Source organism: Sciurus carolinensis, chromosome 8 (assembly GCF_902686445.1).
Source record: "Sciurus carolinensis chromosome 8, mSciCar1.2, whole genome shotgun sequence".
Lineage (NCBI taxonomy): Eukaryota > Metazoa > Chordata > Mammalia > Rodentia > Sciuridae > Sciurus > Sciurus carolinensis.
In genome coordinates, this window is record NC_062220.1 from 24,606,395 (window position 1) to 24,630,381 (window position 23,987).

The 23,987-nt window shown below is 42.1% G+C and overlaps 1 protein-coding gene across 1 annotated transcript in view; it reads right to left on the reverse strand.

The window, feature by feature from the left end:
- The window catches only part of Strip2 (striatin interacting protein 2), a 44,539-nt gene that overhangs the window by 16,436 nt on the left and 4,116 nt on the right, over positions 1-23,987 (reverse strand). Inside the window, exons 2-17 of the mRNA XM_047561988.1 lie at positions 22,847-22,916; positions 19,018-19,092; positions 17,820-17,954; positions 16,402-16,522; positions 15,562-15,630; positions 15,259-15,365; positions 14,412-14,539; positions 13,041-13,244; positions 11,544-11,779; positions 11,219-11,284; positions 10,503-10,566; positions 9,703-9,774; positions 7,748-7,822; positions 6,838-6,935; positions 6,216-6,342; positions 2,599-2,699 (exon numbers count right to left, since the gene is read on the reverse strand). Coding sequence (XP_047417944.1) covers positions 2,599-2,699; positions 6,216-6,342; positions 6,838-6,935; positions 7,748-7,822; positions 9,703-9,774; positions 10,503-10,566; positions 11,219-11,284; positions 11,544-11,779; positions 13,041-13,244; positions 14,412-14,539; positions 15,259-15,365; positions 15,562-15,630; positions 16,402-16,522; positions 17,820-17,954; positions 19,018-19,092; positions 22,847-22,916 — 1,748 coding nt within the window. The remainder of the gene's footprint in view (positions 1-2,598; positions 2,700-6,215; positions 6,343-6,837; positions 6,936-7,747; positions 7,823-9,702; positions 9,775-10,502; positions 10,567-11,218; positions 11,285-11,543; positions 11,780-13,040; positions 13,245-14,411; positions 14,540-15,258; positions 15,366-15,561; positions 15,631-16,401; positions 16,523-17,819; positions 17,955-19,017; positions 19,093-22,846; positions 22,917-23,987) is intronic.

Sequence of the window (23,987 nt, forward strand, 5' to 3'; positions counted from 1 at the left end):
AATCTTCTACATAAAAAAAGGAAACAAAGGGACTGGGTTATAGCTCAGTGGTAGAGCGTTTGCCTGGTATATGTGAGGCTCAGGGTTCAATACTCAGCACCACATATAAATAAATAAAAGATCCACTGACAACTAATATATATATATTAAAAAAAAGAAAAGGAAACAATTTATTTGGTTAGAAATGTTACCATTATCTTAAAAATCTAGGCCAAAATAACCTAGGAGAAACAAGGTAGGAGAGGGGAGGGTTCAGCTTGGAAGAGGGCAGTGAATCTATCTGTTATACAGCTCATCATCTTGATTCACTCTTCTGAATTCTCCCAGGGTTTCTATTTGTATTGTCCCATTAGGATAAACATTCTTGGCTGGTTCATCCACCTATCTAACCACTTCCATTGACAGTCCCATGGCAGAATAGGTGCTGGTGACTAAGAAATGGGGGTAGGAAATCAAAGATGGAATTTGTTTCTAATTTCTCATTGAACTGAATTCTAGCCTAAGGGAGCATCAAAGAAACTTACAAGTATCTAGAATGTAAAAGCCATAAGGGAACTGTTCAATGTGGGTTCTCCAAGTTCTTATGGATCATTTAAAATAAAACTTACAGGTTTTACACAAGAGGACCATTTTGTCCAGGGTAACCTAAGCAAAAGTTGTAGACTGTGACTGCCATTCTTTCATCTCCAGAAGAACCTGACTGGACACCTTGTAGATTGTCTGCCCCTTCTTTTCCAGGCCCATGGTCATGAGGAGAGAACATTCAGTTTCTGTACCCCACTTCCCCAGTCATAGTTAGATCTCTAACCCTGGGAATCTGTAACAAGAATTGAGAGTCCATTCAGTCTCTGAGATGGCATTGTGACATGTTCAGCTCATGTGGGCATATTTCACCAAGTGGCCTGAGAAGCAAATAGACAAATCTATCAGTGAGAGAGAAAGTCTGAGTGGAAGATAGATCTCATGTCCACAGATGGAGGTGTAAGTTTTCTTGGGTTCACCACACTATAGACCAAACCAGAGCCCCAAAGCTCCATCCCTACCTTAGGTACTCAACCACTGAGCCACATCTCCAGCCCTATTTTGTATTGTATTTAGAGACAGGGTCTCGCTGAGTTGCTTAGCATCTTGCTATTGCTGAAGCTGGCTTTGAACTTGCAATCCTCCTGACTCAGTCTTCTGAGGGGCAGGGATTTATAGGCGTGTGCCACCACACCCAGCTTTAAGTACCATTTTTAAGGAGATCAGTGAATAGGTCTCCATGTAATTAGGACAAAACTCACTCTCCAGTGTTTCCTCCCAGAGTGACAATATTTAAAACATTCTCATATGCAGGAAACTTAATGATTATTAAAGCTCCATTGGCCTAGGATGTAGCTTAGTGGTGGAGCACTTGCATAGCTTGTATGAAGTTCTAGGTTTATCCCTGGTAGTGCAAAAGGAGAAAAAGAAAAAAGTTCCATGATATAGTTAGAGGAGGTGTTCTCATTTTAAAGATGCAAATACTGTGACTCTGAGAAAGTGTCTTACTTAAGATTATATAGCTAGCAAATGGCATATCCAGGTCAGGAATCCAGGTCTCATGGCTTCAGGCTCTGTGGTGGAGTGTGTGTGTGTGTTTTAAACTACAAACAAGGCCTGCCTCTGGTGGGATTCAGGCAGTATGACAGACTGGTGAGACATATCCTTGTCACCCCAAATATGATAGCAGCCCCCTTACTTCTACTTTAAGAATTTAGATTCTAGTAGAGGAATTCTGGTAAATTCTACTAACATGCTTCCAGTTTTTGTGAAAGTAGCAAACTAAGAGTACAATTCCCCAATCCTAGCTTGACTAGAGGGGTGAAAAGCAATCTGCATTCACAGAAAAGTCTGTGTTCTGATTCTGCCTACTTACTTTAAGGGAAGTCATTAGCATTTTAATCTAAAGCAAGTCAATTAACCTGTCCGAATTTGGCTCCTAATCAGCATTAGTTTCAAGCAGAACTTGAAATATCTCTCAGCACTACTAAGGAGATTAAATAATGAACATAAAAAATACCTTATTTTTTTTCTTTTTTTTTATTGTAAACAAATGGGATACATGTTGTTTCTCTGTTTGTACATAGAGTAAAGGCATACCATTTGTGTAATTATAAATTTACATAGGGTGATGTTGGTTGATTCATTCTGTAAATACCTTATTTTTTAAAACTACAAATTGATCTACCTAAATAAAAGCCTATTGTTTAATATTTTGTGGTTTACAAAGCAGTGTGATTGCTCCAGTTGCTTCAACTTATGATTTATACAAAGATCAGAAATGGCTAGACTGCTTATTGTGCTGAAGGAAAAAAAATCTCCTAAGTCTTTTGCCACAGGTCCTTCATCATTGCAGCTTCATTTCTATAATTCATAGCATTTTCAGTTTTCAAAACTATTAAAAGACAAGAAGCCAAACCACACATCAGCTAACACTTCAGGGAAATTAAATTTAACAGGGACAGCTCTAAGACAGGAGGGACTAGGTCATCAGGAGAACTGAACAGTACAGAGATGATACAGTTTTCCAACCACCCCAAGATAGCCCCTTGAAATAAACCTGTTCAGAATCCATACCTGTTTTTGGCAGTGATGTAGGATAAGATATTTTGATTGAAGAACTTCAGGATCAAAGGGATGCAGTTGGCAAATACCAAATGTTGTGATACATATTCAAACTGAATTAAAAGATCAAAGCAGAAAGAGCTACTGACATCAGGGAAAATAGAAGGTATGTATGAAAAAAAGAAAGGGAAGTACAAATTTAGTATCCATTCCTAAGAATATTGGGGTTGGGGTATAGCTCAGTGGTAGAGCATGTGCGAGGGTCTGGGTTCAATCCCTAGCACCACAAACAAAACAGAACAAAATGAAATCAAATAAAAAATAATATCCACTGTCCACTTGTATTATCAGTCTTCCTGTCTCTGAAATGATGACATTCACTTTCTGTTAGCCCATCCAACATGGAGGGAGGCAACCTGCAGTATATTGTTGTAAGCTCCTGACCAAAATCAAAAGTAAACAAGCCAGAACGAAAAACACTCCAAATAAATAGAATTGCTTGAGATTTGTTCCTAAGTTCAACAGGAAAAGAAGGCTCCCTGAGAGAGTTGTTTTCCATACCAAACCTCTGGCTCATAATGTTTCAACTGTGATTGATATAGCAGGGACAGGTGCAGCTTACTCCTGGCAACTGCTGGCATCACTCCATTAGGATGGAGACAGCACATAGTAAGCAAATGAACCACTGGAATGTGGCTCCAGCTGCAGCCTGTCTGGTATACTACATTATCCCTAGTACTTAGAATATCAGTTAAGAATTTTAATGAATGAATGAACAAGAGCCCTTTAGCCATCAGACACTGCACTGAGAAATCCAAGATGTCTTTGGTGGGATAAACACCAGAACATGAGGGCTCCATTTGGCTTTCTTGAATTCAGATAGGGTTTGTGTCCAGGCAGACGTAGTGGGATAAAGTGGTCAAAAGAGAAGGGTTATGGACTAGTCGCCCTGGGTTTTGCCTAAGATATACTCAGGAGCACCAGAAACAAATTTTCTTCAGATCAAGAAGCTAGAATGCGGGCTGGGGATATAGCTCAGTTGGTAGAGTGCTTGCTTCACAAGCACAAGCCCTGGGTTCAATCCCCAGTACTGGAAAAAAAAAAAAAAAAAAAAAAAAAGAAGAAGCTAGAATGCTGGAACAGTACAGAAACAGGGTTGGGAACTATGAGATATGAAAAATGAAAAAACCCCAATACAGTGAGGACTGAGAAAAAGGAATGAAAAAGGAAGCCATACATTGATAGCTTTCCCAGTGCATTCTTTCCCAATGATAGAACAATCCTTAGAAAGGAAGCCAAAGCTTGATCCTTCCCCAAATAAGTCCTTTCCTAGGGGCAGAACAATGGGACCCTGAAGGGAAAGAGATAAACACTGAATGCTGACCTTCCATTCTTCTCCAAGTAAAAATTTTGCCCAGTAAAAACAAATTTTCAAATTCTCACAAACCTGTTTCCTGAGTGACCAAGCTGACATGCTCATTAAATCACCTCTCAAAATAACCTATATAAACCCAGTCCCTTTCTTTGTTCAGTGGCTCATTTTCCATAAGAAAAGTGCATCCACTGATGCCATTTCATCCTTGCATTCCCTATTCCTGTGTGAAACTTCGTTCTTGAATAAAAGCTAAGATGATTCCTAAGGTTTGCATCCTGCCCGGTCTTTTTTTTTTTTTTTTTTTTTTTAATATTTTTTAATTGTGGATGGGTACAATACCTTTATTTTATTTATTTTTATGTGGGTGCTGAGGATTGAAACCAGTACCTCACACATGCCAGACAAGCACTCCACCACTGAGCCACAACAGCAGGCCCCTGCCTGATCTTTGTGTGCTAACAAGAACCATGGTGTTTTCAATCCCCTAGCTCTGCCTGATCAGCAAAAAGTAACAATGGCAGCAAACTAAGCTGCTCTCTGTCCCTGCATATGTGGTCAGAAGTGGGGAGTAAGCTAGTGTCATAACTACTTCTCTTTTTTGCTCAATATTTTGTTCCTAAAAGTGGACCCAGGTATTTTCCAAAGTCTCAGAGGAACCAATACATATCCATTCTCAAATAATGAAATGTTTTTTCAGTTTGAGCCATGTCCAGGCCCTGTAAGGATTCACCCACACTGACACACACTGGCAAGGCCCATCAAGCTAGGCACCTGTCTGGCTATTGATCTACATACTGCCCACCAAGAGAAGCAGACATAAACACACATCTATAATTCTCTGTTCTCTTTCCTAGGAATACTATCCCTTACCTACTCTTATTCCTCCCAACCCTGTTGCTACTCAGCAAACAGCAATTGAGGTATGAACACCCAAAACAAAGATGTCATGGAGTATTTCTCCACTTAAATTTTATAGGGCCATGGTCACAAAGTATGCAGAGGCCTACTTGCACTCTGAGGATCTACTCTTCTATGAGCAAGTTTGGTTCTGACTTCTTAAGAGAAAAATGGAAAAAGCCTCTGGGCAAGAATGAGTCTTCCTCTCCTCCCTATAGCTCCCATGTGGGATGCATCCTTTCACTGCCCCCATCTTAACATTAATCTTGGTAATGCACTCAGGACCAAGTCCAAACTCCTTAGCAAGGCAAACAATGCCTCCATGGGAAAACAAAGCAGGGTCTTAACTTTTTTTAACTTTGGCTTTTTCACCCATAAAACAGGAATAAAATAAGACCTTCCTCATAGGGGTGAGAGAATTAAGTGAGGCCCTATACAAATTTAAGGGTGCCAGGCACATTATAGGTACCCAGTAATTGTGTGCAATCTACTTATTACAATCTGCTCCCTGCCAACTCCTATGGTTCGTGTATCATCAGGTCATCCTCATCTCCCCTTATTTCAGGCAGAACTTTAACAACATTTAATTAGTTTCCACAAGAACTTTGCTCTCTCCCCTCTGGATCTATTAGTTTTTTCTACCTGAATTGCTTCCTGTCCTCCTTCCCTGACAACTCCCTATACTGGCTAACATCTGGTTCAGGACTCAGGTTAGAAGTCACCTCTTCTTTGTCTCAAGTTGATTAGGTGTTTCCATAGCAGTCAATGCTTACCTGCATCACAGTATTTATCACTCTACAATTGGCTATTTATATCTGTATCTTTTTTTTTTTTTTTGTGGTGCTGGGGATTGAACCCAGGGCCTTGTGCTTGTGAGGCAAGCACTCTGCCAACTGAGCTATCTCCCCAGCCCTATATCTGTATCCTTTATAAGACTTCAAGGTCTTTAAGAATCAGAACTGTGCCTTATTCAGAATTACATCTCAAATGTCTCAAAAGTACTTCACATACAGAAAAGTATAGTCAACTTACTGCCCCCGGCTTTTTGTAGAAAGTTTGAATTCTGACTTACTTTGTTTCAAAAACTGGCTGGGCATATTCCTAAGAACTCCTACCCATGACCATGAGCTAATTTGCCAAGGTCATAGACATCCCCACCTTTCTAGGACAGTTCCCCACATCCCACTCCATATCCCTACTCCAAGTTCACACAGGACCAAGTCCAAACTCCTTTGTCCTCTCAGTGAGGACAAAGAAAAGGTTAAAAGATGCTCTGTGGGACTAAAAGGGCCCTGTGTCCCCCACCAGGGCCAGGACAACACTCAAAGGGCTATGGAGAAATGTTCCTCCTGCTCACCTGGTAGATATGGTTGAGTTTGAAGTGTTTCAGGAGTAGTAGGAGCAGGGCAGCAATACTTTTTACGATGATCTCCTTGTGCCTATTCACATCAATACCTAGTTTCATGCTCTGGAGAACAGTGATTCTACAATGGAGAAAGAAGTCAGTGCAGAGGGTAGCCCCAGTTGGAGGCAGGCCTATAAGGACACAGGTATTTGGGTCAGATACAATATATACAAGAGAGTCAGAGCCTGGGAAACCTGAACTTCTATGCTAGGAAAAACCCCAGAGGTCCCACTTATAAACCTGTCTGAAGAAAAACTCCTCTGATCTCTTTGTTGCCATCTCTCTCTGGCAAACTCATTCCTCAAAATGTCCACCTACATACACGGGCAGCCAATCACTGGTACTGAAGTCACTCTTCAGACCCCCAGTGCTGAGCTAAATGGAGCACAGTATAAAGTCCTGCAGGGAAAAGGGGATACTGGTGGGAAAGGAGAGACCTCTTTAAAGACAATCCCTGTGTTAACAAGGTGGGGTGGGGGCTGGGGAGATAGCTCAGTTGGCAAGGTGGGGTGGGACAGATAGGCCCTGCAGTCAAGACACAATATCTAGCAGATGCCCCAGTGGGAGTACTCACGGCATCTCCTCAGGCAAGACATCTGCCAAGATATTGATAGAATCTGTCTTAGCCTTGGAGGTCGGGGCTGCAGCCAGGAGAATCTTAAGCAGAGCAATCTAGGAAGTAGAAAAGGAGAAAAGTCACTCTTTCTTCTACCCTCGCCAGCCCAATGAAAAGTGTTTCAAAGCACTTCTCTAAGTTCTTCCTTCAGTGACCAAATCTCCCCAGCATCCAGAAGTGCAAAGAGGTGACCAGTCCTGAGAGGCCTGCCTGTGGGACTAAGGAAGAAGCCAGAAGAGAGCTTATAGACTGTTTTGCTCCAAGATTTCTCGTTCCAAAGGGGAGAATGGGTGCTGACAATATAGCCTATCACGTAGAGTGCCTGCCTCGCATGCTCGAGGCCCGGGTTCGAGTCCCCAGCACTGTGGGATTGCTGAAATAACAAACAAACGAAACCAATTCTGAGCCTCCCATCCTTCCAAAGGGGAGAATGGAAGGAACAAAGTGGGAGGGGCAGTGTATGGAAATAAGCTGGGAGAGGGATAAGCCCAACTTTTCTTATTTTTTTCCTTCTTGAACCCTGAAAATCATCAGCATTGTCACCGTTCCTAGACTGAGGATCTCTAAGACATGACAGAGAGTGGCAGATCTCAGAACTCTGGTACTTACCTAGGAGGATGGCCCCTCAATGCATTCTATACAGAACCCATCTTACTCTCCACTCCTCCCAAAGAAGGACTAGGGAGAATGACACCTTCAGAGGAGCCCTGAGGCAGGCTCAGAATTTTAAGGTGCTAGAGAATGCTTTGTATGGGGGCAAAGGGTCAGGAAACAAGCTCAAACAATTGACAGCTCAGTCTGAAACGGGTGTCAACTCTGTTTCTAGCAGCAGAGAAGGGCAATTCTCCCAGCCCAGCCCTCTCCTTACCATGTATTGGGGGAGGCTGTACAGCATGCCCTGGTAAAGGATTTCACATGGTGTTTCTGGTACCACCTCTTCTCCCTACGGCAGGAAACACAGAGTTTATCCAGACCACTTTCTGGGTAACTGAAGGCTACATTTTCTTGGTTGTAAGTGACCGCATGAAAAGCACATTAAGCTGCAAGTCAGATCTAGTTTGCTATCCTAGCTGTGCTAATGACTTGCTATATGACCATGGATAAATGACCTTTCCTCCCTAAGCCCTAGTTTCCTCTTCAATTGGATCAGTGGGTTGGTTGGATGCCTTCTGAGGCCCCTTCCCATTCCAACAATATAAAAATCTCATTTTCTCATTAGTTGCAATTAATCTAGAATTTTTCTTTCCATGTCACATGACAGATCAGAACTCACTTAAGAGTTGGCTCAGACCACTGCTTGGCTGGACACACACAGAACTACCTGGATAAACATGGATTTAACTTGGGCTATTGGTACACCTGAGAAAGACACCCCACATAGCGGCACTTTCCACAGTATCATTCTGAGGTCAATGGAGAGTTCTAGAATGCTCTGTGAGGCAGGAAGGAGAGGTAGGTGCCTCAATATGGAAGATTAGTAAGGGAGTTAAGTAACCTATGGCCAAAGGGCCAGAAAAGAAACGAGCTTTTTTAGGTGGATGGAAACTGTTTTTCCCTCTCCATTAGCCTTGCCAACATCACTTTTTCCTTTCTGACCAGAACCTTCATGCATGTCTCTGTCTTCTTGATGACCCTAACTAAACCTTTATCAGGATAGGGAGGCAAGGGCTGCTTGGACCTCAGTATTATCTTTGGCAAATTTAAGTCTCTCCTCCATGAAGGCCCCTCTGTTATAGGGCAAGGATCAATGCCACGATATCTTGAATCAGGGAGGAGTGACTGGGCCCCTTCTGTCCTACACTACTCAGCTCCTGCTTACATGGACATAAGTCTTAAATGGGCATTTGACATGTCTGGAAATCCTGGCAGGTATGCCTTTCTTTTCCCCAAAAGGCCTATTTTGTAAGTTCTTCCCTCTCCTCAAACCTTCTTGCCCACAATCTCTCAATGGCTGCTAAACCTACTTCATGCTTCATGAAGAAAACAGAAGTGAACAAAAAGGCACACCCCCATCTTTTCAACACCAGATCTGCCAGTCTCTGCCTACATTCTTTTATTCTACCTACCCTGACTACCCAAACTAAAGTAGTCTACTGGGCTGGGGATGTAGCCTAGTGGTAGAGGGTCTGCTTTGTGCACACAAGGCCCTGGGTTCAATCCCAGCACCAAAAAAAAAAAAAAAAAGCTACAAAATATAGCTGTATATTAAAGTAGTCTACTATAGATGCTTCTATCATGTTATTCTATTCAAATTTTCTCCATTGTATGTACCATTCTCTGATAGCCTCGTTTACTTATTTATTATCTATTTTTCTCCTTTTTTTTTTGTGGTGCTGGGAATTAAACCCAGGGACTCCTATACACTAGATAAGCACTCTACCACTGAACTATATATCCCCAGCCTTGTTCTTTACTTTCTTCCCCAACTTTAAAATGGCATGGAAAAAGCGAGGTCCAGTGGCACATGCCTATAATCCCAGTGGCTTGGGAGGCTGAGACGGAAGGATCACGAGTTCAAAGTCAGCCTCAGCAAAAGCGAGGTACTAAGCAACTCAGTGAGACCCTATCTCTAAATAAAATACAAAAATAGGGCTGGGGATGTAGCTCAGTGGTCAAGTGCCACTGAGTTCAATCCCTGCTACCCACCCCCAACCCCCCAAAAAAAGAGGAAAACAAAAAAGGGCATGGAAGCAGAGACTTGGTCTTGCCTGACACTCAGTAAGAGCCCAACAAGCAGAATCAATGCATGCAGACATGCTCTATAAGAGTACTAAAGACAGAGTCCCTTCTTCCCTCCTACTGGGTAGGACCCCCTTGGCTCACCAAAGACATGGGGCATTTCTCCAGCTCTTCTTCATTTTTGATCTGCACATCTGCGATGGAGACATACTTGTGCTGGTGAAGATAAGAAGACAACAAGGACTACAGGCCTCAATCACATGAATGTCAGTCTTTTACTTAACTTCTTCACTGACAAGGAAATGTTCCACTATGAATCTGTTACTCCAAACAGACGTGAACTCTTTGAAGGCAGAAGTCTTATTAACCTTGGCATCATTAGCACTGGCTGAAGTGCTTCATAGTGTTTTTGTGTATTACATGTTTCCACCTTTGTTGAACAGCAGCAAATACTTAAACATTTACCATCAAACAAAGTGCTAGGGGAAGCCAAGGACAGGTCCTTGTCCCTAGACCACTGCTCTGAGTCCTGATGGCCATGCATGTGTGTATGGAATGGTGACTCCATACTCTATGCTGACACCCACAGTGGATGTGGAACAGATTTCTACTCAATCTTGGGCCTTTGAAAGTAAGTGGACCTATGGGGAGAGAGAAGTGAAAGGAAAGGAAAGGAAGCAAGGAATGGGAAGAAAGAAAGGAGAATGGAAACAGGGAAAAGGAATGAGAGGAAGAAAAGAAAACTTTTTCATCTATCTGAATGTAGGAAACTGGGTAAACAGAGAGGATTTAGTTTTTCCTATTTGGTCAAAAGGCCTGCAGGAAAAATGCAGAAGGTTCTGAATGTGTCTGGTAGAAGAGTCCTCCCAGTACCCAAGACCCTGGTAATTCAACTTGCCTTGATGGCTCCCTATCTCTGAAGACTGAGAGCCCACCCTGGTCACCTGCTTTAGGGTCTTCACACTTTCATGGATAGGTCTGGGTAATCCAACCAAGGTATCTGTGTCCCTGTAAAAGGCCAGAAACACCAAACCATAAGCTTCAAAAAGAAAAGAAAACTACTCATGCATCCTGGAGTCACAGGGACATGCCCATTTCAGCATCTACCCTTGGTACCCTGGACCTTCTTCTGCAAGCATCCCCCATCTTGCTTCAGAACACAAAGATAACAATGGCATAGAGAAGTGTTCCTGAAAATTAGGATATTTCTTGGGGGACTCACTTGGTCTGGGAGTGATATGTTCCTATTTAAAAGGGTAGGTAGCCCAATGACACTTTGGACAGGGAAATCCCAGTAACAAAGTCTTCTAGGTTTTGCAGAGGCAAGTGGGAGGGATTCATAAGGGTGAGGAAACATGGGAAGATTGGGTCTGTTATAACCATAATCTCTTCTTCATCTAATCTAACACCCTCATGAGGAAACTGGTTCCCAGTTGAGAAATGACTTGTTAGTTGAAGATCCTATGCCTGTCTCAGAACACGAGAGTTCTTTGAGGAAACTGGAAGGAACCCAAGGATCAAAGAATGCAAAATAGTAACTGGGGCCTGGTGGCTCTAGGTTGCACTATGACTACTTGAAACACCCCTCATTGCAAGACACCTGTTCCTCTGGTCCCCTAGGAATCATTTTACAGCCAGTTTTGACCATAGAATCACTTACTGCCCCAGGGTGAATCCGATGAACTTGTTCCTGCTCATCTCCAAGAAGTGCTCAATGTCCTTTTGTCTGAGAGGATTGTGGAAAGACCAATCCCAGAGAAGGGAAAAAAAGCAAACCTTGAGAGAAAGAAATTTTCTGGGCTCCTGCCCCTCCAATTGGAGGACGAGAGTGGCAGGGGGACAACAGCAGTCAATAGAGGGAACTTCAAATCCAGAAGTTCTGACTGTCAGGCCATATTAATAAGCATTGAAAACAGAGTACTCTACCTTAGGACTTTGGTCATTGAAACCCCATAGCTCAGGGTCCCTGGTGTTATTAAACCTACCTGACCTTTGGGGCCCAGGGCAAGCCCTTGGGAAAGGCCACTCTCTCAGCAGAGAGGGATGCCTGTGAAGGTGGAGGTGGCACCAGAGGGTCCTGCTCTAGCAGGTCTAACTCTCCATCTAAAGTTCGTTCTCCATCACCAGCAGATTCCTCTTCCTCCTCTGTGGCTGGATCCTCAGTCTTGAAAAGATCTCTTTCATTGTAGATATCCAGGCTGTCCTGCTTAGTGAGGAGTTGCTGGGGGTTGGGGGAGGAAAGCACATTAAGATCACACCCTGGGCATCCTTGTCTAAAGCCACCCTCCTCCCACAGGCTTCCAGACTTTAGGGAACATGGAGTTGGAACCTAGTTCATGTGAGAACATTCTGTTTCTTATCTCAAGCTTATAACTTACAGTGCCCAACCCCAGGACAAGCAGCCGTCTGGCAACCATGGCTAGGGACAGAGCATAGATACTCCCAAAGTCATAGTTCCTTAGCTTTCAGATAGCATTGATGCCTTTTTAACATTTTTTTGCCACAATTTTCCTTCCTAATTATGATCTGCTTAGGTGAACATTCAATTAGTTTGCCTTATGTAAGCATACACCAGCTGGCTGACTGAGGAAGAGGAGCACAGAAGTTTGCTGCTAGGCAGAGGGAAGCAAATTTTGAATTTCAAATTTTGTTGTAGAAAGAAAAAGAGTTTGGACAGAAATAGGCCAAAAAGTTAACAGTCACTGCCTCTTGTTGTTAAGTTGTCACTGCCTCTTGTTGTTAAGTTGTGGGTGATTTTTCTTTCCTCCCTTTGTCACATTTTTATATTTGTTCCAACTTTCTACAATGAGTAAGCATTATTTTATAAAATAAAAAACAAAGGTTAAAAAATCCTACTGCATATAATGCAAACTGGATTGCTGAGCATGACTGTCTTGCTCTGTTACCTTTAGTTGGTGAACTCAGGTAGGTCAGGCAGATTAAGTTCATGGGAACATGGCCAGTCTCATTGTAACTTATTCTGACTTTTTCAAGAGTGCACACTATACATAGAATCTTAACTAGTCATCTCTTGACTGTAAATCTGTGGTTTTATGGTCAGACAAGAGTATGACTGGCTCAGAGTGAATCTTTCTGCTACCAAGAAAATGGTAGTACTTAACCTCAAACAAATGAATTTGCTGGGAGCCCTTTTCAGGTTCCATAGCCCCAGGACTCTACTCCAACTGGTGCTAAGGAACTCCATTCACTGAGATCCAGGCCAATGATCCTGAAGAACTCCTGGCCACGATATGATATCACAGAGTTCCATCAGGATGGCCCAGGGCCTGTCAGAGCTGGGGACAGAGGACAAAGTATAGATTCTAAGGTTTCCTGTTGCGGTTTCGGGTTGCTCACAGGGTCCACCTGGAGCAGGATGAGCCAGGTAATTTACTACCCTTTCCTACCATACCCAGAGTGGTTTAGAATCTTGATTCTTGGCCAGCCAGTGTTGCAGTGCTACTGTCTGCTTTGGTCCATACCCTTCGAGAACCGCGACGGCCTCGCAGCTTGGAAGGTGGTGGTGCCAGTTGAGATTCCCCCAGGTCAAGAGTGTAAGAGGGTGGGGAGGCAGCACGCATGCTCTTCACCACCTGGATACTGTCCTCGGCCAGTGGAGGCAGGCCCAATTCTGCCCGCTTCTGTATTTTGAGAGCCTGCAGATGCTCAAATCCACCAAGGGTAAACTAAAGAGTAACAAAAAGGAAGGGGCAGAGAGGAAGGAAGAAGGGAGGGAAGTCAGAGATAGCAAGGTCAGGGAAACATGGATAGAAATAAAGAGTCAAAATCTCCAGTCTCTTCAAATCTCCTCCTGAAAAAGGAAGTAGTAAAACCAGAAGGGGCAAACATGGTTCCCAACTCAGTCTAAGGAGATCAGAGGACATGATAAAACATTATTTACTGATCCAAGGTTGGAAACAGAATTTAGAAAGGGAATTCTTGGGAGCCTCCCCTGAAAAAAAACAGAAAATGATTGTGCTTTGTAAAAAGTTCCCACTTGATCTTGCTTTTGTTAAAATTATTTTTTATTTATTTATTTGGTACCAGGGATAGAATCCAGGGGCACTTAACCACTGTCACATTCTCAGTTCTTTTTATTTTTTATTTTGACATAGGGTCTCACTAAGTTACTTAGGGCCTTGCTAAGTTGCCTGAGGCTGGCTTTGAACTTGTGATATTCCTGCCTCAGCCCCCAGAGCTGCTGGGATTATAGGTGTGTGCCACCGTGGCCAGTTTTTTTTTTTCTTTTTTAATCTCACTTTTTAAGGGGTACATTTAGATGTTATAAGCCTACAGAGTTAATTTCCTCTGCAGTCAAAAGACAATTCCCACTATGAGGTCTGCATGAAGGGTATGTTGATTAGGTAGTACTGTGGATGGGAGCCAGAGATGAAGATCAGTTGAATATGAGAAACAAAATTGCAATCATATACTTACAAGGACTTCATTTTTTAAAAAACAAATCCTTTGTTTATCTGTAGGGAATACAGGCACTAGCCCCAACCTTTTATAGCTAAAGAAACTGAGAAACAGAGTTGCCCAAGGTTCCTTAGAATCAGTAGAGCCAGATCTCCTAATTTTCAGCCAGTATTCATTCCATGGAACATTAGCTCTCTGAGGTGAAGATGCCATTAACACCCAGCTCATGGAGTGGCATCTCCCATTTGTCCAATAGAAACAGTAACCTGCTCTTATATAGAATATTTGATGTCTTTGTTGCCCCATCTTCTTAGCTGTTGGCTAACAGCTGCCCATTCTGCTGCCTCGCTCTAGCTCCTGGAATCAGACTAGAAGAAACTGAGGTAAGGCATTGCTGGTCTGATGAGATGGAATGCGAAAGACTGGCAACTCACCATGACCACTTTCCAGAGCAGAAGCAGGACCTTTTTTATGGGAAAGTGGGGGGCCAGGCCACTGCAGAACTTGGTAACCATGGAGAAGAGCAGAAGAGCAAAAGGTTCCTCATTATGCATGGAGAAGCCTGGAGGTGTAAAGAAAGGCAACTGAGAAAGTGAGGATGAAGTAGCTGAAACCCTGCCCCTGTACCTCTAATTTTGGACCCACTAAGTAAAGTGCTCATCTACCCTGAAGAATTCCACAGTGCTTGGTCCTGAGAAGGAGTCTTAGTGGGCCCCAGAGGGAAAGCCCTCAAGAGCAGAAAGGGAGGCTGTGGTGGTAAAATGGCTTGGCCCCAAGAGCTTAGGGTGATGCTTTGAGGATGAATGCCAAAGTAGAAATAATAGTAATGAAGATGTTGCCTTTTGGATAAAGGACTTGAGGTATTTCGTGGACCACATTTCACTTTCCCACATCAATAAATGTATTTTAAAATCTCATATGCCTTCACAGCCTGTCCCTGTCAGATGACCACACCAACTTACATTTGAAAAGAGCTCAGTTTTTAAAGAGGTTCAACTCATTTTTTTCATGTGGGATTCATGGAATGGGAAAGGGTTAGCTATCTCCACTTCTAAGCAAGTAAAACAAGGCATAGGGAAGTTATATGACTAGTCCTAGCTCATAGACACAGGGGAATGGACAATAGAGCCCAGTCCCTATGCCTGCCATGTAGTATCTCTGTCCCCAAAGAAAGGATGTTAATTTTAAAAAGAAAAAGAAAATATGAAGGGACTATGTTCTGCTTCACCTCCATCAGTATCATTCCATCCCAACCAGTTCTTGAGTGCAACCACTTCTTACTCAATTCAGTGCGGAAGGTCTCCCGTGCTGTCCTCCACCCATAGGGGTCTGTCTCTCGCTCCAGGCGAATATTTTCCACCATTAGGTACATGACACTCAGCAGCACCCTGGTGTTACAGAAGGATCACATTAAGTTTCCAAGACAGTTCCCAGCTTGTAGGCAGAGACCCCAGAGATGATCTCAGTGGGAGCCCAACCCAAGAAGACTAGTGAAAGGGCAACTTCCTAGTGCACTAGGATTTGGGGAAAAGGTAACCCAGTGCTAAACATGTCCCTGTTCCAAGCTCAGTCAGTCTCACTCACCGGAGCTCTGTGCTATCAGCAATGGAGACAGCTGGTTTCCGAAGGGCACTGCTACAGGCCTGGCTGTTACTGCCATGGAGAGGAGGAAGAGAACAGGATCCATAGGGCCTACTTCTCCCGATGCTCCCACTTATCATGCACATAAACAAGAACACCTGCCATTCCCTGGCTATGTAGCTGCTAATGAACCTGGCCTATGGTAAAGGAGCCCATCGTATTTCCTGGTCACCTCAGCAAACCTTCATCTATGGTGAAGACAGGCAAGGAGGGTTCTGTGATATCTATTCCTCTTGTGATCCCCACTATGACTTGAACTGTGCTGGGAACAAAACAGATGCTAAACAATTCCTGATTAATAATAAGTAGATTTTACCCTATCTAAAATTCGTGGGTGACAGACTTGAGACAAAATGAGGGGTGACTATAGTAGCAGCAGATAAAGTCACCTCTAGCGCTATAAACCATGAAGGAAGAATTGGGCACAATGACAGGAATTGGTCCTATTCCTCTTGGATTGTGCTCAGGAAGGTAGAACAGCTTCCTTCATGGATTCCAAAATTTGGTTGCATTGAGAAGGTGCTTAGATAAAAAGGGACCCTGACCAGGTGTCCCTGAAGCCCAGGTTGAAGGTATAGTTTGGGCAAAAGCTGCTGCTAAACACAACTTCAATAATGGAGGACAGAATATTAGGAAAAGGCTAGATGGAAAGGAACTTTCAGTGAGCTTTGAACTGAATAGTCCCAACTCCTGCAGGTGTCTGGCTAAGGAAATCAGCATAGGACATGAGGTCCCATCAAAGAAGAGGGTTTTCTAGACCAGCCCTCCCCTAAGGCTTCTCACTCGATTTCCATGTGGAGTAGCTCCAGGAAGGCCGAGAAGGTCCCCATCTGATAGAGCAGGAAGCAGTTGTACCTGGACCAGTGTAGCACATCGACCTCTGAATCACATTCCCCAAAAGTGCCTAAAGGACCAGACAGTTGCCATAGGGGTTGAGGGGGCACAGGTATCCCAATTCTTTCCACCCTGCCCCATGATCTTAAGGCTTTTCTCTAATACCCTGCCCAATAAATAGGCTAACAGAGGGTAAGGCAGGGTCCCCCTAGAACTTCATCAAATGAGTAAGGGGAGAAGAGAGGTAGTTTCCAGGGTTAGGTTCAATGTACTCAACAAGGGAGTCTTAAGTTTGGGTTCCCCCAGATGCAGATCATAAGATAAATAAGGATTGAAATGCAAGTAGTTTATCTGGGAATCATCAGTAGAGGAGTAAGGAAATGAGATAGAGAAGGCAGACAAAAATGTTCAACCCCAGAGGAAGCTCTGGAAACTATATAAAACAACTCAGAGTTATCTGTCCAAGAGGGATGAGATAATCAGGCTTTTCATCTACTCACTACTGTCAGTCATTTTATGAGGTCTGCTGGACTCAGGAAGCATATTAATTACCTACACTTCCTGGCTGCCTTGTGTGGGCCACAGAGAATGCCCCTAGGCAAAAAGACTTCCCTATTGGCCACTAGCCAGAGCATCAAACCCAAGAGATGGAGGTGGCACCACCTTATTTGTTATAGTCTTCCCTTTACTCAATGTCCATCCTCTTTCTTCTCCATTTATTTTTTCTTCTACAATTTTTTAGTTCCCAACTAGTTGGTTTGCCAGCAATCCTCATATTTATGATCTCAGGGCTTATTTTCACTACTCCAGCTAGGCTATCTCATTTCCCTTTCCAACACCTGGCTAACAGGTCTCTTCTGGGAAGCATTCCCCAATTAATCTCATTTAGTTCTGATCATCACCAAATTACTCACAGCATCCCTTCCTGCTGCTATGTTGGCTTGAATCTTCAAAATGCCAATGAGAAACCATGCAGAGGGTCCATGTGTGAGTCTGTGACATACCCCTGTCTCCCTTCAGTGTTGGGGCCAGGACACAACTGAAAGAAGTCTCCAAGCTTAGCTGGTGGTACATTGTCAGCTTTAGCCACACTCTCTTGCTAATCTTTACATACACTTACAGTCCAAATTAGGAACAAAGAACTTTATAAGAAATCCTGACATGCCTGATAAGGGCAAATCCCAAGGAATCCAGAATAATACCCGACACCATCATTTTATCTTCCTCATAAGTGTGGGTTATTCCTGGCCCAAGGCAAGATGTGTCCTTGAGAGGCAGGCGGAACTTGCTTTCCTAGCACAGTCTGCCTCATCCCACTTCCCTCCTCATCCTCTACTTGTCTCTAGCTAGAAAGGGTGGGTACTCACCTTGGGCCAGATAGAGTACAGCCCTAGCCACCTTCAGTCGCCGTTCCCTACTGACTACTTCCAGCCGGTCCAGAAGACCCATCACATAGGTCTTTTGGGCATCTTCTTCCAATTCCAGCCATTCCTTCCCTTGCACTGGGAATAAAAGACCATATACATCAGTATTGGGTATTGCCAACCCTTCCCAGAATGGCTCCTGAAAGCACCTCTGATCTCAGCCCCCAACAAATTCTTTTCTCTAAAAGTTTTCCTTATTTTTTTATGTTTTGTAGCACTGGGATCAAACCCAGGGCCTCACACATGCTAGGCAAGTGCTCTACCACCAAGCTACATCCCTAACCCAAAGCCTTCCTTATTTAGCTAAGAAAGAAAAATGAATGGGAAAAGGTCACAAAACGTTCTGTGCTGAACCCATTCTGTAGGGTCATCTTCAAAATTGTCTTAGTCTTCCACACACACAGCCTATTCTGTCCTATCTTTCTGCCTTTCCTCAAGGAGTTCCCGCTATGTCCATCCATACCCAACTCCTAATCATCCTTAAAGGCCAGTACAAGATGACCTCTTTTACACTAATGCTACAGTCAAAGATTCTTCTCCTAAGATATTTTATTTTTCTCTGCATTTAGTAATTTTCTCTTGGCCTCAGCTAGTTTTGTATATACCTTCCCATTGCTACCAAACCATAACCTGTTTGTAGAAGCTGCAAATTTACCTTTGCCCTGATTCCTACATCTAATACAACAGATACTCACCATGTATTTGTTGAATCGAAAATTAAATTGCCTTTTACCAAGTAAGGAAACGGAGATTTGAAGGTATCACAGTGTGGGCACATAAAATTGCTATTGAGAGTGGGGCAAAGTTAGGCAAAGGTTAAACATTAATGTCAAACACTAAGCTAGGCATGAGGTTCTATCAGGCAAAAGGGCACTAGTCCAGCCTTGCCTTACCATCCCTCTGCTCTCTTGGACCCTTATACTAGGGAAAGAAGCCCAGCTCAGGATTCTCTTGCTTCTACCCCATTACCTCTCTATTTGAGACACAGAGAATTCTAGATCCCATGTGCAGGAGTGAAGGGTATGTGACTATGGGGGAGGGAGATGAAGAATTATATTTTGCTATAGACTTTTACTAGATCAGATTGGGATATCATGGAGGGAAAAAAAACATGTTTCTATGAGTATGGGTCTGGGATCACCTTGAGTCTTGAAATCTTCTTCAAAGCATCTCCTGTTAGTGGTGAATTCCAGGTTCTCAGTGTAGCTATACAATTCTGGAAAGACAGAACAGAATCACATTCAGGAGACCCTAAAGAAGGGGACTGAGGCAAGGTACAGTGGTGTACACCTATAATCCCAGTGCTGGTGAGGTTAAGGTGAGGATTGCAAATTCAAAGCCAGTTGAAGCCAGCCTCAGCAACTCAGAAAGGTCCTAAGCAACTCAGTGAGATCCTGTCTCAAAATTAAAAAAAATAAAAAGGTCTAGGGATGTGGCTCAGTGGGTTCAATTCCCAGTACCAGTGGAGAGGGTGGCATGAAAGAGTTTAACTACCAACACATTCCTGTGTCCAATTCAATCTAGAGCCAGCTTCCTCCCTTTCTGAGCAGTTAAAAATAGCCACTTGTGTCCCTGGGTGATTAAACCATCAAACCTGTCCTCCTCCTGCCAGCTGGCTGCTGCAGTAGAGAAGGCAGCCTTCGACATTTGGTGAGGGCCAGGAGGAGGGCTGGAGCACAGAAGGTTTAATGTCATCCTTCCTGTTTCTTAGGGTTGTAACCCATTCTATTTTGTCAACCCAGAGTGGACCTATCTTATCTCTAGCGAAGAAAAGGCAACACAACTCCTGAAATTTAGTGGCAAGATCCTTGTGTTGTTCAGGAAGCCAGGACAAGGGCTGAAAAAATACGTGCTGATTGCTCTTCAGGGTTGGAACCAGTTCACTCTCTCCCTGCTGTGTTTCCTTGAAAGGTATAAAATTTGGGTTTCTGTCCATGGCCACCTGGGCAGCAAACCATAGAGAAAGCAGTTATGGTTGCCAAAGGGCTGACTGTGTCCAGGAAAATTCAATTTCACTGACAGTAGCCTCTAATATAAAATGCAGACGGCTCGAGAATAAAAACATTCATTCCTACAAACAAACTCTAGAACATTCTACCTGTACCCTTGTCTTATAGAAGATAAAGAATTGAAATTTAAAAAAATCAATAAGTGACTGACCAGAGTTCCTTAAAATCTTAACATTTAATGTTAAGATTAACATTTAATGTTAACATTTCCCACCCTGCTATCAGAGAGAATTCACAAAAGAAGAGATATTCACTTATGTTTCAGTCACTATCTAACGGTTGAGAAACACCTTGTCTGGGAGTCAGAGCTTTTGAGTCCTGAGTTCCAGAATCTGGCAGTGACCAGAAGCAAATCTCATCTCTGAATCTTAAATACTTCAGTCATTAGTGGAGAATGTGGAGATTATATATATATGTGTGTGTGTGTGTGTGTATACATATATATTTTATAAAATATAAAATATATTAATGTACTTTATAGATTATATATTCTATAAAATATATATTTATCTTATATATTTTTTGAACCAGGGTCTCACTAAGTTGCTCAGGTTCGTCTTGAACTTCTAGGTTCAAATGATCCCCCTGCTTCAGCTTTCCAAGTAGTTGGACTACAGGCTCGTGCAGGCAGGCAAAGATTTTACTGTGATTTACTTTTTTCCCCCTTTTTTTTAGGTGCTGGGGATTGAATTTACACAAGTGCTCTACTGTTGAGCTACACCCCAGTCATTGTTTTCTAAGAGTAGAGAACACAAGCCCAGTCAGAAATGTGAAGAAGGCTTGTCCATGGCCATACCACCCTGAATGTGCCAAATCTCATCTGATTTTGGAAGTTAAGGAGGGTTGGACCTAGTTAGTACTTGAATGGGAGAAAAGTGAGCAAGGCTCTTAGGTACTGGGCTTTGATTTTGAAAGTTCTTATTTTTTAAATTTTAGATAATAGAATTTCATATAAGATAAGTAAAAACAATTTAGACACCTATGTATATTTTACTCAGATTAAACAAATGTTAACATTTGCTCTATTTGCTTCAGTCTTTTATTCCCTTCTCTAGAAGTAATCACTAAAATGAAATTGGTATGTATCCTTCACATGTTCACTTTTATACTTTTACTACATATGTGTAAACCTGTAAACATCATATGATATTGTTTTGTTTTAAAAGATTTTGTCCACTGTAATACCAGTAACTCAAGAGGTTGAGGCAGGAGGATAGTAAGTTTAAGTCTAGTCTATGCAGCATAGTGAGACCCTAACTCAAAATAAAAAATACAAAAGGTTGGGGATGTAGGTTAGTGGTAGAGTGCCCCTGAGTTAAATCCCCAGTACCAAAGTCTTTATTTAAAACAGTATCATATTGTAAAAATTATGTTGTCACTGCTTCTTTCCATCAACTTTTGTTTTTAGCACTTACTGATACAGAAGCATGTTGATACAGATCAACTGTATTAATGGCTACAGTGCAGACTACTACATTGATATGCTACAGTTTATCCATTCCCCTAGTGATGGGCATTTTAGATTGATTTCAATTTTTCACAATTATAAACAAGACTATAATAAACATCTTTGTACATTTTCTTGTGCCCAAGTATAAGGGTCTTTAAAATATATATCTAATAGAATTACTGGGTCATAATAGATCTATATTTTCAACTTTATTAGACATGAGCTGTATGTACCTATAAAAAATACATTATATTATTCTGTTTGAAAATATTTTATCTAGGCAGGTATGGTGGTACATGCCTGTAATCCCAGTGATTCAGGAGACTGAGACAGGAGAATAGTAAGCTCAAATCCAATTGCCTTCCAATTTTACATTCAACTTCCTCATACTGCTATACATAGCAGTGCAGAAAAGTGCTCATTTCTTTGAGTCCTCACCAACCCCAGGCTTTTAAGTTTTGCAATCTGAATACTGAGAAATAATATCTCATTATTTTGCCTTTCCCTATTTGCTAATGAAGCTGAACATCTTTTCATATGTTTATTTATTTTTGTGGTACCAGGGATTGATTGCATGTGACACAAGCACTCGACCACTGAATTACACCCCACTCATAATTACTGGCCATTTAGTTTTCTCTTCTATGAATTCATATTAACATTCTTTGTTCACTTCTCTACTGGGTTGTTCATCTTTTCTTTGGCTACCCCCTCTCTATATATAAACATACATATTCTGGATTCTAAATCCATTGTTCATTATTAAACTTAGCTCTCTATTTCTGTCACTCATCATGAAATTTATTCCCTATGCTTATTCATAGGAACTTCTTTTAAAATGCTTACCTTTTTCCTCTGAAAAAGTATGTTTCAAAGTGTCACTTCTATGTGACAGAATATTTAACTTTCATACCATCTCCACTGAAAGCTAAAAATCCAGAGAAGCAGTCCAAAGTGAAAGAAGAATGGGATCACTTAACTAACTCACAAATATTCAAAGGCAGAGCTCTGCTATGATGGATACTGGTGACATGCCCAGTCTTGCTCAGGTGGCCAGTTGTCTAGAGTTTTCCTTAGACATTGCTGAGATTTTCATAAGGGGCAGGTATTAGTGGAAGGGAGAAAGATGGAGGTAGAGAAGACAAGATGGAGAAAGAGAGAGATGGAAGAATAAAGAAAGGGTAGCAGAAAGAATGGGCATGCAAAGACAAGAAGAGAAAGAGTATTGATGGGAAGAAAGTGGAGAAAAAATGATTTGAGAGTATACCAAAACAAAATAAATAAGGGTGAGCAGAATGAATAATACTATAGCCAAGGAGAATTCACAAAAGGAAATATGAAAGCAAACAAAGAGATAATTACCACTAGAGAATGGAGAGAAAAAGTAATGTGGAGAAGAGCCTTTGTTCAACAGCCACTTGCTGAGACCAGAGAAGCTGCCAGAGATTACAGGCCCCTTCCTCTCCTCCTGGTTATTAACTCCACTTCCTAGTGACCCATATATTTCATACCTGACAACTCTGCAGCATGCCCATCTGCATCTCCATACTCAAACTCCAGAGTGGGGCAGTCCACAGAGCCCTGTAATGGAAAATTTTTTCTGGTAACTGAGGTAACTTGGGGAAAGGTTTTGTAAAGGGAAATTTATACCTTCATTTCAACTTCTTCCCCTGTTGGGAGGCCAAGGTTAGATCAGGGAATCAATTACAAAGTCACATTTGGCTCTTTCACCTGAGAAGTACATTTTTCCAAGTTAAAACTTGAGGCTTGGTATAAAAAGGGACCGAGGATTCCTATACAAAATCAGAAAGTCTGGGTAAAGGACATGATTGCAAACAGATATGAAAGCTACAACTTGTACCCATATCTAATCTACATAAACATGGACCAGAGGCACATGTAAATAATATCTAGAAAAATAAGATGAACAAAAACAAGAGAATAAGAAGAGAAATGGATTCTAGCCTTAGTTCTGTCATTAACCCACTGTAGGCTTTGGGGAATGTCTCATGCTGTGGATCACAGTTCCTCATTTACAAAGAGGGGTTCTTCGGCCCTAATATTTCATAATTTAGGGCTGTCAAATAAGATAGAATTTCCACTCCAAGTTGCATTAATGGCTAGATTTCCTATGATGTTTGCATATATAATCCTATTAAACATACCTTTAATATAATCCTACCTCTTTAAGTATTTTGGGGGTATTTTATTCTACTATACTTTTACATGACTAAATTTTTGAATCTTAGCTGCCACATACTATGTGATCATGGGCAAGTTAATCTCTCTGTGCCTCAGTGTTGTATAAAAAATGTATTTTGTCTTTGCCCTTGGTTCCTGGCACAGAGCTCTTAAAACCCTTAGAGCTTCCTGATAGGACTGTCTGTTATTCATAATGAGTCCCTGTCAACCATATCAGAAGTTATGCTAATGAGGTGATTCAAGGAAGGTCCTTAGATAGTTTCAAGGGAGGAATTGGCCCTGTCAGAAAAACCAAGCGTGTGCTTTGAAGGTAAAACTCGGCACCACCCCTACCTGAGTTGTGGTGACTACAGACTGATTTCAGTCACATTGTCAATGGTTTATCATGCCTAAGAAATGAAAGTCCAACCCTATGTAAATTTATGATTACACAAATGGTATGCCTTTACG